The sequence below is a fragment of the Athene noctua genome, chromosome 17, assembly GCF_965140245.1.
Source record: "Athene noctua chromosome 17, bAthNoc1.hap1.1, whole genome shotgun sequence".
In the NCBI taxonomy this organism is placed as follows: domain Eukaryota; kingdom Metazoa; phylum Chordata; class Aves; order Strigiformes; family Strigidae; genus Athene; species Athene noctua.
The window spans coordinates 573488-589049 of NC_134053.1; the positions used below are offsets into that span (position 1 = coordinate 573488).

The 15562-nt window shown below is 54.2% G+C and overlaps 1 protein-coding gene across 1 annotated transcript in view; it reads left to right on the plus strand.

Annotated features, from left to right (window-relative positions):
• The first annotated feature begins 795 nt into the window (after positions 1–795).
• The window catches only part of MN1 (MN1 proto-oncogene, transcriptional regulator), a 36127-nt gene continuing 21360 nt past the window's right edge, over positions 796–15562 (plus strand). The window contains exon 1 of the mRNA XM_074920692.1: positions 796–4323. Coding sequence (XP_074776793.1) covers positions 894–4323 — 3430 coding nt within the window. The 5' untranslated portion in view covers positions 796–893. The remainder of the gene's footprint in view (positions 4324–15562) is intronic.

Genomic DNA, 15562 nt, shown 5'->3' on the forward strand with positions numbered 1-15562 from the left:
CGCCTCATCCCGCCGGTCGCTTTCGCCCCCCCACGCCCCGGACCTGACGGATGGTTTTTTTTTCCCCTCCGGGGCGACCGGGCTCCGACACCCCCGCTCCCACTCCCGCCCGGGCGGGGCTGCGCGGCTCCGGCCGCCGGCCCGACGGGGCGCGCTGCCCGCGGGCCGGCTCGGGGCTCACGGCCGCCGCGCCGCCCCTTGTCCCAGCCCCGCGGCTGTCGGGGGAGAGGGGGGGGGCTCCTCCCCGCGGCCCGGGACTGCGGGCCGGGCCGGGCCGGGCCGCGCCGCCGGTGCCGCCGGTCGGTTCAGCCCCGCCGCCGCGTGTGCGTGTCCCGCCCCCCCCATCCCGGCCCGGGTCCCCGCGCAGGCCGGCGGGGCGCGGAGCGGCGCGGACCCATCCGCGGGGCGGGCGGGGCCGGGCGGCGCGGCGGAGCCACCTTAACGGCGAGCCCCGCCCCGGGCCGCGCCGCGCTCATTGGCGCAGCCCCGATGGCTGAAATTCATCGCTGAAATGCAAAACTTGTTGCTGCTCCGCCAGCGCCGGGTGAGAGCGAGGGAGCGCGCAGGGAGCGCGGCGCAGCCCTCCCAGCGCCCGCACGCAGCGCCGGCCCCGCCGCCCGCCCCGGCCCCGCCGCCGCCGCCGGAGCCCTGCGAGCCGCGGGCAGCTGCACGGCGGGCCGGCGATGCGGCGCGCAGTTCCCGGGCGCCGGAGCCTATGAGCGGCGGCCCGCCGCCCCGTCGGCTCTCGGGCAGCAGCGAGCGGCGGAGCCGCCGGGGTGAGCGCGGGCGGGCGGCCGGAGCCAGCGGCGAGCGGCGGGATGTGAGCGGGCGCGGAGCGGGGCGGCGGAGCGGGCGCGGAGCGGCGGCCATGCCCTTCTGAGGAGCCGCGCAGGATGTTCGCGCTGGAGCAGTTCGAGCCGCAGAGCAGCAGCCGGAGCGGCGGGCAGGCGGAGCGGGGCTTCGGCCAGCCCGGACTCAGCATGAGCGCGCACTTCAAGGCGCCGGCCTTCCCCGGCGGCGGCCCGGCGGCCGTGGACCCGGCCCTGGGCGCGCTGGGCGAGCCGCCGCTCCTGGGCATGAACATGAGCCTGGCCGGGGACGCCTACGGCTTCCCGGGCCGCGGCCCCGCCGAGCTGCACGGCGCCGGCATGCAGCCGCCGGTGCACGGCTTCTTCGGCGGGCAGCAGCCGCACGGCGGCCCCGGCGGCGCCCACCACCCCCACCAGCACCCCCCGCCCTTCGGCGGCAACTTCGGGCCCGACCCCGGCGCCTCCTGCGTGCACGGCGGCCGGCTGCTGGGCTACGGCGGCGCGCTGGGCGGGCAGACGGCGTTCGCCGACGGCTACGAGCACATGGCCGAGAGCCAGGGCGGCGAGGGCTTCGGGCAGCAGCGCCCCGGCAACCTGCCCGACTTCCAGCACCACAGCGCCGGCGCCTCCGGCCACGCCGTGCCGGCGCCCTGCCTGCCCCTCGACCAGTCCCCCAACCGCGCCGCCTCCTTCCACGGGCTGCCGGCCGCCGGCTCCTCCGAGCCCCACGGCCTGGAGCAGCGGCGGCTGCCCGCGCAGGGCGGCGTGGACTCGCTGGAATACAATTACCCCGGCGACGGCCCCGCCGCCGGCCACTTCGAGCTGCCCGTCTTCTCGCCGTCGGAGCCCGAGGGGCAGCTGCCGCACTACGGCGGCGGGCGGCAGGTGCCGGCGGGCGGCAGCTTCGCGGGGGCCCCCGCCCTGGCCCGGGCGCCGGGCATGGCCGTGGCCAAGGCGCACCCGCCGCCGCAGCAGCACGGGGTCTTCTTCGAGCGCTTCGGGGGAGCGCGGAAGATGTCGGCCGGCCTGGAGCCGGGGGCCAGCGCCAGGCACCCGCTGATGCAGCAGCAGCCGCCGCAACCGCCGCAGCAGCCGCCGGGCTTGCTGGCCAGACAGAACTCCTGCCCGCCAGCCATCCCTAGGCAACAGCAAACAGAAGCCAACGCTCCCAACCCCAACCTGCAGGACAATGGGCCCATAATGCAGAACCAGCATGCACAGTTTGAATACCCTATTCACAGACTGGAGAACAGGAATATGCATCCCTACACCGACCCCGTGTTTAATATGCAGCACCCTCCTCCGCAACAGCCACCAAATCAAAGACTGCAGCACTTCGATGCCCCCTACGTGAGCGTCGCCAAGAGGCCGCGGTTCGACTTCCCCGGCAACCCCGGCGTCGAGCGCTGCGCCTCCTGGGGCGGCGGCATGCACGGCCCCGCCATGGAGAGCCACCTCTCCCCTACGGCCTACCCCGGCCTGCCGGGCGAGTTCACCCCGCCGGCGCCCGAGGCCTTCGGGGGGCCGCTGCCGCACGGCGGCCCCGAGCACCCGGCGCTGGCGCAGCGCCAGAACGCGGCCCTGGTGATGAAGCAGATGGCCTCGCGCAGCCAGCAGCGCCTGCGGCCGCCCAGCCTGCAGCAGCTGGGGCACCACGGCGAGGTGGGCCCGCCCGGCGGCCTGCCCCCGCCCGCCTTCGAGCGGGAGGCCGGCGGCGGCGGCCGCGGCTTCGACCCGCCGGCCTCGCACCTGGCCCCTGACAGCGCCTGGTTCGCGGGGCCGCCGCCGCCCGGGGAGCTGCTGCCGCGGCGCATGGCGGCCCCGGGGCTGCCGGCCGAGGCGGCCCCCCATGAGCTGGGCCTGCAGCCGGGCGGCGCCGCCGTGCTGTTCCGACCGGGCGCCGGCGGGCTGGGGCTGCAGGAGCCGCTGCGGATGGCGGGCGAGGGGCCGGCACAGGCCTTGCCCTCGCCGGGCGTCCACCCGCCCTTCGCCCCCGCCATGGGCGGCCTCTCGCAGCTGCAGTCCCCGGGCGGCGGCGTGGCGATGCCCACCGCCTCCGCCGAGCGCCGCGGCCCCGCCGACTTCGCCGCCCAGCCCGGCTTCCCCTTCGCGGCGGCGGCGCGGCAGCCGGCGGCCCACGGGGCCGCGCCCGCCCTCAGCGCCTCGCCGGGGGCCTACCCGCCGCCCCCGCCCGAGTTCCCCCCGCCGCCGCCGCCGCGGCCCGCCACCAGCAAGCTGGGCGCCCTCTCGCTGGGCTCCTTCAGCAAGCCGGCCAGCAAGGACAACGTCTTCGGGCAGAGCTGCCTGGCCGCGCTCTCCACCGCCTGCCAGAACATGATCGCCAGCCTGGGCGCCCCCAACCTCAACGTCACCTTCAACAAGAAGAGCCCGGCTGAGGCCAAGCGCAAGCTCAGCCAGGCCGAGCCCGACCCGCCGCCACCCGCCGCCCCGGACTACTTCCCGGCGGGGCCGCCGGCGGGCGCGGGCGGCGCGGGCAAGGCGGTGGGCGCTGCCCCGCTGCTGCCCGCCGAGAGCAGCCTCTCGCCCGGCTTCGCGCTGGAGCAGGCGGCTGGCGGCGAGGGGAAGGCGGGCGGCGGGCGGGGGCGGGGCCGCCGGAAACGGGACAGCGGGCACGTCAGCCCCGGCACCTTCTTCGAGAAGTTCTCGGCCACGGAGGGCGGCGGGGCTGGCGTCAGCCCGGGGCAGCCGGCGGTGCCGGCGGCGGCGGGGGGCCCGCCAGGGGCCGCGGGCGCGGAGCGCGGCGGGGGCACCCCCCACGACAAGCCCCTGACCTCGCCCTCCTGGGGCAAGGGCGGCGAGCTGCTGCTGGGGGAGCAGCCCGACCTGATGTCCTCCCTGGACAGCGGCATCCAGAGCGTGACCAAGTCGGACGGCAGCTCCCCGCACGTGGACTTTCCCGACGAGGTCAGCACCAGCTACGGCAACGAGGACGAGGTGTCCTCCAGCTCCGACAACGCCGCCTCCAAGCCCACCCGCAGCCCGCTGCTGGGCGGCTCGCCCAAGCTGCCCCGCGGGGAGCACGCACTTCTCAACGGACAGAAGCCCCTGGCCCTCGGCCTCCTCAGTACGTCTACCTCGACCCCCGACAGCTACGGGCTGAGCACCACGGCGGGCGCCCACCCCGGCACGCCGGGCATGGAGCAGGTGCGGACCCCCACCAGCACCTCGGCCCAGGACGAGATCCACCCCCTGGAGATCCTGCAGGCGCAGATCCAGCTCCAGCGGCAGCAGTTCAGCATCTCGGAAGACCAACCCTTGGGGCTGAAGAGCAAGAAGGGCGAGTGCGCGGGGCAGAACGGGGACAGCGACCTGGGCAGCTGCTGCTCGGAGGGCGTCAAGGGCGCCATGAGCACCATCGACCTGGACTCCCTGATGGCGGAGCACAACTCCACCTGGTACCTGCCCGGCGAGAAGGCCCTGATGGAGGGGCAGGAGGAGGACAAGCCCATGGCGCCCTGGGAGAAGCCCAAGCCCCTGAACCCCAGCAAAGAAGGTATCGGTCGTCCCGCGCGGGCGCTGGCCACGGCGGGGGGGTGGGCTGCTGGGGGAAGGGGACGCGGGGCACACGCTGGCCCCGGACCCGCTCCGCCGCCGGCGGCCACCTCGGTGGGTGCCACCTGGGGCTGCGGGGTGCCGGGTGCCTCTGCCGGGGCGGCCGGCAGCGGGGAGGGAGAGGCGGCTGACGGCTCCCCCGGCCCCATCGCGCCTCCCGCCAGCGGCCCCCGGGGGGCTCTCGGGGTGCTGGGCAGGGGGCTCCAGGCGCAGCCCCAGCCGGTCTCTGGGGAGCCGCGGAGGGGGGCTGCCGGAGGGGGGTGCCGAGGGGGGCTCCCGCAGAGCCCCGGGCCGGCCGATCCTGCCGGGCATTTCGCCCAAACTGCTCCAGAGATTTTCCTAAACCTTGAAAATGCGTTTGTTATAGCGGGGCTGCCCCCCCTGATTCCAGGTGTTTCCCTACCAGCAGCGCGATACTCTGAAAGGCTCTTAACGTGGTTTTTTTTTTTTTTTTTCTTTAATAGAAAGTCAATTTCAAATAAGGCTCTGGGTCTACTGGTATAGAACTCGCTTAGTTGACAGATGTTTAATTTCGACATTAGTTGTCATTTTTGATCCTTCCCCGTGTCCAGAGGGCATCATAATTTGATCATAATCAAATATTTTAATGGAAAGCCCTCTATTATAAAAGCTGTTTAAGATAAAGATGATTATAGATTCAAATGGTTTATATTTTACCTTATCAAAAGCATATTTTCCAAACTGCCTGACCCTGTGTGTGAATATTACAATAGATGCACGTGCAGGTACCTGCCGTTTGAATGCACGCAGGCAATTTTTTGATGTGCTATAAGTACACGTGTGTAATTTATGCAATATAAACTCATTATTTGTGCCTAGGAAAGTTGATGTTTTGGTACCGCTGGCTAGTTTGAAATCGGTTTCATTACATCTGGTGGTACAGACTGACTTTTTACAGCCCTCTGCATTCAGTAATTTCGCTAAGAAAGGTGTTGGGAGAATCAAAAGGGAGCTGGTTTGAAAACTGAGCAATTTCCTACCCCCAGTTCTGGTTGGCTTTCCAGCTTTGGCTTTCTGAAGCGTGAATCCTAGCCCCCACGGTTTGTCTCTTTGTTCATGTTTAATGCCCAGCGCAGGAGACTCTCATTTCAAGCGGGAGTGTTTAGCATGCACAGCAGACTCTATGAAGCCCATCAGCATTCTCCATGCTTCACCCAGGCAAGGACATAAATTGGTTTGTTTGGGGCCCTTCTTTTCCATTTTTAAATGGAGTTGCACACAGCATCCTTCCTGGCCCCTTCTCTTTTATTGTTTCTTGTACACAACATCTAGATCTGACTGGATCAATAGCTAGTTAGCACAAATCACAGTTCCTGTCACTTCTACCTTGGCAGACTCGAACACATATATACGTTCTCTCCCAACACACACGCACCCCCCGTTATGCGTGCACTCACACACACACACGCATACAGATACGCAGATCCACACACCGTGCTGTATTTAGAAAGAGGTTATAAACGAGTAACTTATTCCATAGATCTTCACTGCACGGATTTAAAAAAAAAATTTAAAAAATCCTGAGCGGTGATTTAATCCTGAACAGCACATTTATTAAAAGTGTAGTTTGGTTTAAAATTATGTATATTTTGTGTATATGTGTCATATGGAGCGATGCTTTCTTTAACATCTTTAACAGCACTCCTACGTTGACTTTGATCACCGCTATTCTTAGTAACATCTAGTGAAATAAGTCATTGCTTTCTGGTCGTGATAACCACAATGTTGCTGTTAAAACAGTTCATCACTTGGAAGGAAAACCATTTAATCAGCATTCCTATATAAGGATATGTTTTAGTATTTCAGAGGCTTAACATAAAATAGCAAACCAGTTTTACAACAATGCATAGAGGCACTCATTTTGTTTCACACTTTAGTCACTTGAAGGGTTTGAATGGGCTGGTTCTTCGGATGAGGAAATTCATATAGACCAGCGGAGAATTTACTTTAACTGTTGTTGGAAGTGGTAAAGATACAATAGGTGAGACAAAACAGGCTGTTCTCCTCGGTTAGTGGAAATAATTTAACTTCACCATGCCATACCCCCGAGGGTTTGAAACTGTGTTTAGGAAAAGGCTTTATTTATCCAGTGACTGAGGTTTTAAACCACGCAGCCGACTGGGATTTGCATCCGTGGTCTTTGTTGGGGCGGCTCCGCGGTGACCGCGCGGGTTTCAGACACCGCTCCTCCACATTCCAGGCGGCTCCTGGAGGCGCTTCGCGCTGCGCCGGGGGAGCGTTCACCGTTTCGCAGCGCTGCGCCCGGTTTCGGAGGGGCAGAGGAGCCGTTGGACCCGGTGCCCCCGCCGACACGCGGGCGTTGCTGGTGGGCTCCCTGATGACCCCTGCCGCGACGGGAGGGACGCGAGAGGTGATTTCTTCCCATTGCGGCACGGCCGCGGTCCGCACCGCGGGCTCCGGGCGGGGCGGAGGGGGCCGGCGGGTGTCGGGGGCCCGTTCCCCCGTGGTGCGGCGGCCGCGCTCCCGCTGCCCCTCCCGCCCCGCCGAGCCCCTGCCGGGACCGGAGGCTCCGGCTGCGCCGCCGGCCGAGGAGGGGCAGCTTCGGAGGGGACCCCTCCCCAGGGCGCAGCAGAATCGGGAACTTTTCCAGCACTCTGTTAATGCCCGGATTACTGGGGGAAACAACTTGTTTGAGTTGTTTTAATGGCTGGTCCGACTCCTTATAGCTCATCTCTCTTTTTTTTTTTTTCATAATGGCATTAAAATGATGAGCTAGTAGCTAGCGGTCGGTGTGAGCTGAGCTTTGGAGCTTTAGAGGTGGATGGGAGCAGATAACGTTATTTCAGGCACCTGTGCTGCACACGTACACACCCACAGCCTTCAGCGGCAGCCTTCAGCCAGTTCTGTGCCTGCGTTCTCATTCTCTTTCTGAATTTCACATCATTAATGCTGGCTGGACGTTGCTCGTCGCTGAAACGCGACTTTCCGTAAGGAGTTTTCTCTGATACGTCATTTCTTGTACTAACATGTTTTATGTGAAGCAACTAATAGTTTGTTTTTTTTTCCCAAAAAATGTTTTCTAAAATTTAATGTTTTCCCCTGCCATGCAGCTAGAGCTGGGAGTGAGATACAATAATACTGAGCCTAGAGAGGTCGTGTTGACTTCCAACACTGCAGCTTAGCTATCAAAGAATAACCAGATCAAATTCACTTAAAAACCCAGGGCCAGTTTAATGGGGTTTTGCTTTGCCTGGTTTGACTGAACCAGAACAATTTCCCCTTCAGTGAAATGTTGATTAGTATTCTCTAGAAACCCAGTAATTAAGTGCTGGTGTGGTTTTGTTTTTAGTTTTTAATTGAAATTTTGAAGGTCCCATACTGCAGATGTCAGGTGAAGACATCAATATGTAACCTAGAACCATGCAGGTGCTGACTGGAAAAAAATGAGAATATATTCAGTTGCTCGGTGGCCGTTGGGCTCGTCTGCCCAAGCTGATGGGCACGTGTAGTGCAGCACAGTTAGTTTTCATCTCTGAGTTTTTGTTAATATTTCATCGTAACACCGAACCTATCACTTGAATGAGCCAGGAGGCCAGAACTCTTGATGAAGCAGTGTGTAACATCTGCAAATTACTACCAAATACATTAACAGAGGTCAAATTTGGTCCAGATGCGGCTAGGAGCCTTTGTTTTCTTTCTTTTCCTAGTATGCTCTGCTGCGTGCTTTTATTTTAAATACTGCTAAATGCTTTTAGAGGCTTTACCAAGGGACTAAGTTTGTTTACTGAGACGGAGTTCGTCAGACCTCTTGTGAGGTATTTCAAACACTTGCGTGTCGTTGAAAGCAATATGTGATTTGGAAGGGGTTTGTTCTGTCGTGAGGGTTGCTGGAAATGAGTTCACTGGTGAAGCTCAGCGCACTTGCAGCGATGGATCTGTGATTCCCCATGCTGCTTTGTTTGCTTGAAAGGGATGTTTAAACTTACACAAGGAATTTTAACAGTTAGTGAAAAAAATGCTGTTGCCTTTGCCAAGAAGTTACGTGATACACTCCACAGATATGAAATACACATCTTTAATAAATGATCTGGATTAGCATGCAGATTTATGAGGAAAGAATACTCCCGTTGCATATCGTAGGAGAGAGTTCAGTGTGCGTTTGGGTTTAATATGATCTTTTAAACTCTTCTGACCTGTTCAGAAAAAATAAATTGAGAGGTTGCCCCTGCTTGGCTTGGCTTCATGTGAATGACAGTAATACTCTATTGTTTACTTTGACCGACTATCATTTTTAATATTTTCTAGCACTATGGTCCTGTTTAGAAATGTTTTCCTTTGTTTTATAAACATTCTGCAGCAGTGTGTTTGTAGACCTTTATGGCAAATATTAGAGAAGGCAAGGGGCAGAGTTTTCAATAGTGTTTGCTGTCGCTGCTGTAAAGCACGAAGATATTTAATGCAGAAAGTGTGTGAATTTATTGGCATTTCGGTAACTACCATAGACACTGTGTTTGCCTTCTGCCTGTGTATGAATTTTAGGTCTCTAGATTTACCAGTTCTGCTCGTTTTAGTGGACAGTTTAGCTGCATTTGAATTAATGCAAATCACAAATTTGTTTTGCATCATGATGACTTTTTACCAAAGTCTGTTGTTTCATAATGGCACGGTTAGTTGCGACGTTAGTTTTAACTGGTTTGGTTTTTTACATGCTTAGTGTGAGAGAGTGCGTGAGACAGACTTTGGGGGATATATTTCTTGAAACTGGTGCGTGAATGTGCTTCAGATCTTTACATGTGATGTAAAAGGAAATGAATTAGACTTTATATATGAGCTTAGATGACAGCATAGATTTATTCTGACACCATGTCTGCTCTTAATTTTTAACGTGCAATACCTGGTGTTTTTACCAATGACCTAGTGGAATGCTCAGCCATAAAACTGCAAAGAATTTTTTACTAAAAAACATTATTAATCAGCAATACCTACAGATACGGTTTGTTGTTGCTTGTATAGAGCAAAGGGTCAGGCATTAAAGAAAAGTCTAACCTAAAAGTATACAGCCTGCTTTTATTTGTAACAGCTGACTCCCAGCTTTTGGTGCAGCAAAATGTCTTTATGTGGCCATATAAAATTTTAGTACTAGACAAATTACAGTACATTTTTAGTCTGTGGTTTCTTGTGTATTCTATTAAATACAAGTGTGAGCAGAGTATCCACAGAAAGTGTAAAGCCGGTTCTAAAATGAATCTTCAGGTGGCCTAACACATGCGCTTTTTAATGCTGAATTTACTGAAATGCCATAAACAGATTGATTGCGTACTTCACTTCCTAGAGCAGACTGAGAATAGCAAGAGACCCGCCACGCTGTGGGCAGCGGGATCCTTCCCTGTTCTGCTCGTCCTTCACGGGCCGGGGCCGGGGTGCCTGGTCCGCGGGCGGCACCGAGAGCGGCGCCGGCACCCGGCTCTGCCCCCCCCGAAACTCCCCAGCCCCAGCCCAGAACAGGGCTGGCACCTGTAAATACACGCTTATAGCGTGCAGGACATTTTTAAGGTTGATCCGTTGTTTTTTTTTAAACATGGCATTAGTCTTGTTTCATCTATCCGAGGGGGGTTTTGAAAAGAGGGAGCTTCCGCTAATGAGTGTGTTTAGGACGTGGCTTGCTCTGCACTTCCTCGGCCCCATTCCTGGGTGAGGGACACAGGGTGGGGAACCCCATGGGAATTCAGTAGATGAAGCTGCGGAATCTTCCGGGAAATTCAAGGTCCACCCTGACTTTCCTGATCTTGGTTACATTTCTCAACTTTAAAAACGTAAATCTGAATTTTTTGCTCTTCTGTAGACAGCCTCGGTTTGCGCATAGTGATAACACGACTAGCTTATGTGCAAACGGTATTTTTTGTGGTTAGCTACTTTTCCTTTGCCAAACACTTCTGTGTTGGTGCAGTTAAAACATTACGAATTATTTGTGACCTCTTTTAACGCTAAGATTATTTTTTTTTACAAATTTAAATATATTTTATGGATTATGTACCAGTGTTCCGAAGTCAAATACCTTTTAAGTTTAAAGCTGAGAATTGAACAGCTGGAGGTCTAATCCATTAATTTTTACAAGCTGACTTTCTTAATACTTCAAAGAGAACATCTGAGATGATACTGCTTTGCTGCTCCCCTCCTCAGCACCCCTTCTTCTCCTCTCCCCCCAGCACCCTCTCCTCTAAGTCCTCCTGTTCTGCCCCTCTCCTGGCAAATGACAAAAGCATACGTACGCCAGGAATGCGTTTTCCCGAGTTGATGTAGTAAGTTGTAAGACTTGATGATCTACAAACGTACCCTCTTTGTGTTGCGCTTTTCATCTATACACTGATGCAACAAATATTGTGGTTACTGCTTTTCAAGCAGTCTTCTCCCTCGTACTTGAGTTCTCATTTTTTGTAACAGTACAAGCGTTATCACAAGAGTACTTGTGTTCCGGGCTCGTGCACAGTCGAGACACCTGACTCAAACCTAGAGTGCATCCCGTGCCCGCAGGGCTGGGGCTGATCCATGCTGGCCATTTTTAAGGTTTTTCCAAGTTTTGTCTTGCCCCTGTTAGACAAGAACTGCTTTATCACATCTTGCCGTTTCACTCCGCAGGATGCACGTATGGATCAGTCACAGGAAGCTCCTGAGAGTGAACCATTTCTCATCTGCATGCTCAACTTCTGCTGGGAGCCTTTAGTTGTGCAATTTACGTCTGTTTGTTTTCAATTTTAGGAAATCTATTTATGTCTGTTTAGTATTTTAACATAAAAACACAGTGCATGACACTGCGCCGTCTACATTTTTATTAGCTTTTAAGATTTGTCTAAGGACGCTTTTTTTTGGTTTGGTAAGCAGAAATCTGGTTACGTTTATGTGCTGCTTTGATCGATTTTTTTACATAAAAATAAATACACTTTATTTGAGTTTAAACACCGACAACACATGTGTGAGCTCTGGAGGGCTACGCTGGTTCTCTGGTGCGGTGTGTGTTGGGGATGGCTGCAGCCTCGCTCCAATGGCCAGTTTATCTGAACTTCTGGATATTTATCTTCTCTTTCCCCACCCCTCTTGGAGCATTTAAAAAGTGAGATGAGGAAACTGAGTTGCTGCCTTTGTTTCTTTTGACCCTCTTACCTTCAGTTCTGACCACGGGGCCTTGACGACTTGATACTCTTGATCACAGAAAAGTCTGTAATCAGTCAGCAGTTGGGAGAAAGCATTTTTTTGGTGGTAAAATATATGTTTTCAGAGTTAAGTCTGCATTTAATTAATTTTGCGAATTAGTATTCACAAAATATTAGAAAGCATTTGTATTGCTAATAGAAAGATCATCCTGAGGCTGAGGAAGCACAGTTAATTGAAAAAGCAGCCATTTGTAAAGTGAAGAAAATTTTAAAACATTTCGTACCCTAATTAAGAATATACTTCTGATTTAAAATTGAGAATATTAATTTGCTGTGTGAAGCAAATGCACTAAAAAAATGTGGAAACAGTCATATCCTTCCTTCCTCCTCTTAATACTCTCCCAAAATGCAGTTTAAGAAGAAAGGCATGACTTCTTTTTTTTTTTTTTTATTTTTTTATTGTCGCCTGAAACCATTTTGCTAGAAAGATGTAAATTGATCTATTAACATAGGAAATGAAGGCTGGGCTGGGGTTATTATCTGGTCAGAATTTCAGGCTCTCTTTCCTAGAAAAATCTTCCACTAATTTTTTTTTGGGGGGTGGGTATGATCTTCCTTTATAGTGACATTTTAAAGCCCTTTGGTCTTGGGTAGGAGCAGTCACGTGGAGCAGAGGATGCTGTAGATGAAGGATGTCTGAGAGCCGCAGATGTGAATGCATTGCGAGCAGGGCCGGGTCCCCGGGGACCAGGGCTGAGCCTTCCCTCCCATCCACTGCTGGAGGTGATGCTCCGATTGTCTGTCGGGTGAAAACAGGCGGAGAGGGAGCGTCTGCCTGAGTGTTCCCGTCTCCTGGCTAGATGGCACAGTCGGTCAAGTCATTACCACCGCACTTATGGATACTTGGGTTTATGTTTGATTTAGATCGCAGCAGAGACCGTGTTCAGGTCCCGCTCTATTATTATTTTTATTATTTAAGATCATATTTATTGCACCATAAATTGACACGGTGCTTTAGAAACCTGGGAGACGTTCCCACTGCTAAAGATTTACAGTCCAGATGAGATAAACCAGACGTGGCTGGGCCGCTGCCGGAGGCTCGGTCCCGGTGAACGGGCGGGCGCGTGGCGGGGGCTGCGGGGAGGGTGCTGTGACACCCACAGCGGGGCCACGGGGACCCCGGGGTCGAGCCTGGGCACTGGGGTGCCCAACCGGGGCTGGCACGCGGGGACCGACCGGTGCCGGGAGGGAGCGTGCGGCCGGGGCCCGGCTGGGGTGCCTGGGAGGTGTCTGTAGGCTGAGAGCGTCTGGTCCCACTTGGCAATCTCGTCTCTGCGTTGATTATTTCTTCCTCCGGTGTGTTCGGTGGGGATGGTACTGCCCTCCCTCTGCAGCATTTCCCCTCTCTAGGGAAAACAAAAACCCCTCAGTTATGGCACTTCTGATCCTGCATGTGAGTGAATTTCTAAATTAATTTCTCAGGCTGAGCAGCAGGAAAAGAAACCAAAATGATGCAGAGGTTTGATGCAAGGTGGGTTTTCACCTCCTCCGGACGCCTGGGGATGGAAGCGTCACCACGGATGGGCTTCTCCTCTCCTCCGGTCGAGGGGAGAGGGAGATCCCCCCCTGCCACGGCCTGACCCCGCGCTTCGACCCGTCCGGCACATCAGAGCACCCTGGTGTGGCCGCGACCCACACCGGGACTGATGTGATGTTGCTAGAAACGGGGTATCCCTTAGCGTGTAAGGCAGCCGAGTAACTTTTTGCCTCTAATGTTACAGGTATTTTTGACCTGACTCGCTTGTTTTGTTAATTTTTATTTGAACCAAAATGTTAGACTGAAAAACTTTTTTTGCCTAGTCCAAAGAGTAGCCCAAATTTCAGACTAAATAGTTTTAAAAGCAAGAAGTAATAGATGTGCCTATTGTTTGTATTCTAAAAAAAAAAAAAAAAAGGGAATTCCCCAGTAATTGTAATAGAAATTACCACAATCTATGAGACAATAATTCTGAAACACTTTAAAAATAGTATTATCATTCAAAGTGCAAAGCAGCTGGTATTTTTTGATGGAACAGATTTTATTGTTGCTGGATATAGGGTCAAACACTTGCAACACATTCTTCATTTAAACAAACCAAAAACACAAGTGCTTTTTTGAAGATAAAGTCAGTATGATTTTTTTTTTTTCCTGGATGCTGTAGTTCCCTTCTCTACCTCTAAATATAGGCACATGCTGTTCTTTTTATGCTGGGAGAAACAGCTAGCATCCCAACTCCCTGTGCTCGCTCTACCACGCTGTCGTTCTAGAGGCAGAGGAAAAAATAGGACTGTCTCAAGTATAATTAAAATCTCATACTAGCTATTTTGAGATAGGCACATCACCAAAAAAAGAGAGAATAGCAAAACATTTCTTTGTTCTGGTTCTTTATTATTATTACTATTATTGTTGCTTGCCAGCCATGGGAGGTTTGGTGCCATCGTCTGCGGAGCGGGTGGGCATTGCAGGGCTCCAGGGAGGGGGCCTGGGGCCGGGGGCGCAGGAGAAGCTCCGGGGGGCTCGGGGGCAGCCGCGGTGGTTTGGATTTTCTTCACGTCTAAACTTGGTGCGTGCAAAGCAGCGTTCCAGACCCCACCGTGCAGGGGTTTGTGCCCTAGGCGGGCGAGTTACCCTGCCGTGTCCCGGTTTTCCTGCTGTGCCGGGGGCTGAGGGGGGCTGCAGAAGCCCAGCCGCTGCCTGCGGGTGCTGGGGGCCCCTGGGTGCGGGGGGCCCGGGGGTCCCGGCCCTGCCAGGGCTCCGGCCGCACCGCCGAGCGCCGGGGGCTGCCGTGGGGGGGCCTGGCTGCGGCCGCTGGAAACGGGGGACGCACACCGTCGAGTTTGACTCCAAATAATTATCTAAATCGCCTTGTACTTTGTGGAGTTTTTTTCCTAGAGTGGTTTATGCCAGTGGTGCTGAAATATTTCAGTTACAGAAAAGAATAGATTAAAAATCTCTTCCTTGAATCAGCCAAGTGTGAGCTTCAGGAGCCGGGAAGCACGCAGTTGGAGAGACTGTGATACAATTACGTTTTTATGTCTACCTATTAAGCATAATGAAGGGTTGGTTGCTGGCCTTAAATTTGGAAAGAGCTTACTGTAAAGCTTAAAACAGAAGTAGATTCCTGTAATTACTGCTTTGCAGTGAGGAGTATGGCTAGGTAAAGGGAATAAAAACTATTCATTGTCCAATTGTATTTCCATAGCTGCTGCACTTCTAAATGTCTGTTTTGAAGGATAAAATTTTTTTGTTATACTAATTTTTGGAAGTAAGCTAATAAAAGCCAACACATTGGGGGGGGGGGGGGGGGAAGAGGTGAAGAATGTCAAATGAACAATGCTTAGAAAACCTACAGCTTTAACTTCTTTTGTGAGCCCTGCTACATTATTTGGAGAATCAGTTAATTTGTTTATTAAACACGAGGCCAGTGTATTGTCTTGTTTTGTGTTCCTCGAGTTTTAGATATTTGATGATAAAATTAAGAAATTCAAACTTTGAATTTTATGTTTGCTTTTATTTGCACTAGATTAAGCAAACCTGGAAAAACATGCTTCAGTCAGTTCTGAGTCTGGTTTTGCTTTGACTTGACTTTATTCTTGCTGCCTGATGGCAGTGTATCAGGCAAACTTGGATCACAGTGTCAATTGTTTGAAATTATTGTTTAGATTATATTCAGTTTCATAGGGGAATGAAACTATTTGTAGTGAGAAACGAGCATTTGTTTATGATGATAAAAATAGGTTTTCATAGCCGGCTTTTTTTTTTTTTTTATTTCAGTGTATGTGACAGTAACTGTTGAGCTCAGAGTATCCCTGTGCAGCTCACAGCGCGGCACCGTTTTGCTCTGTGGATGCGTTTGGGGCTGTGTATTACATTGAAGAGGAGCTGTTTATGCTTCACACAAGGAAGAGGGGGAAGACCAAACCTTTTTGTGTCCCTTAGGAAAAAAAACAACCTAAGCCACATCCTTTTTCCTCTCTCCCTCAAAAATTTGGCTTCCATCTTTTAAGATG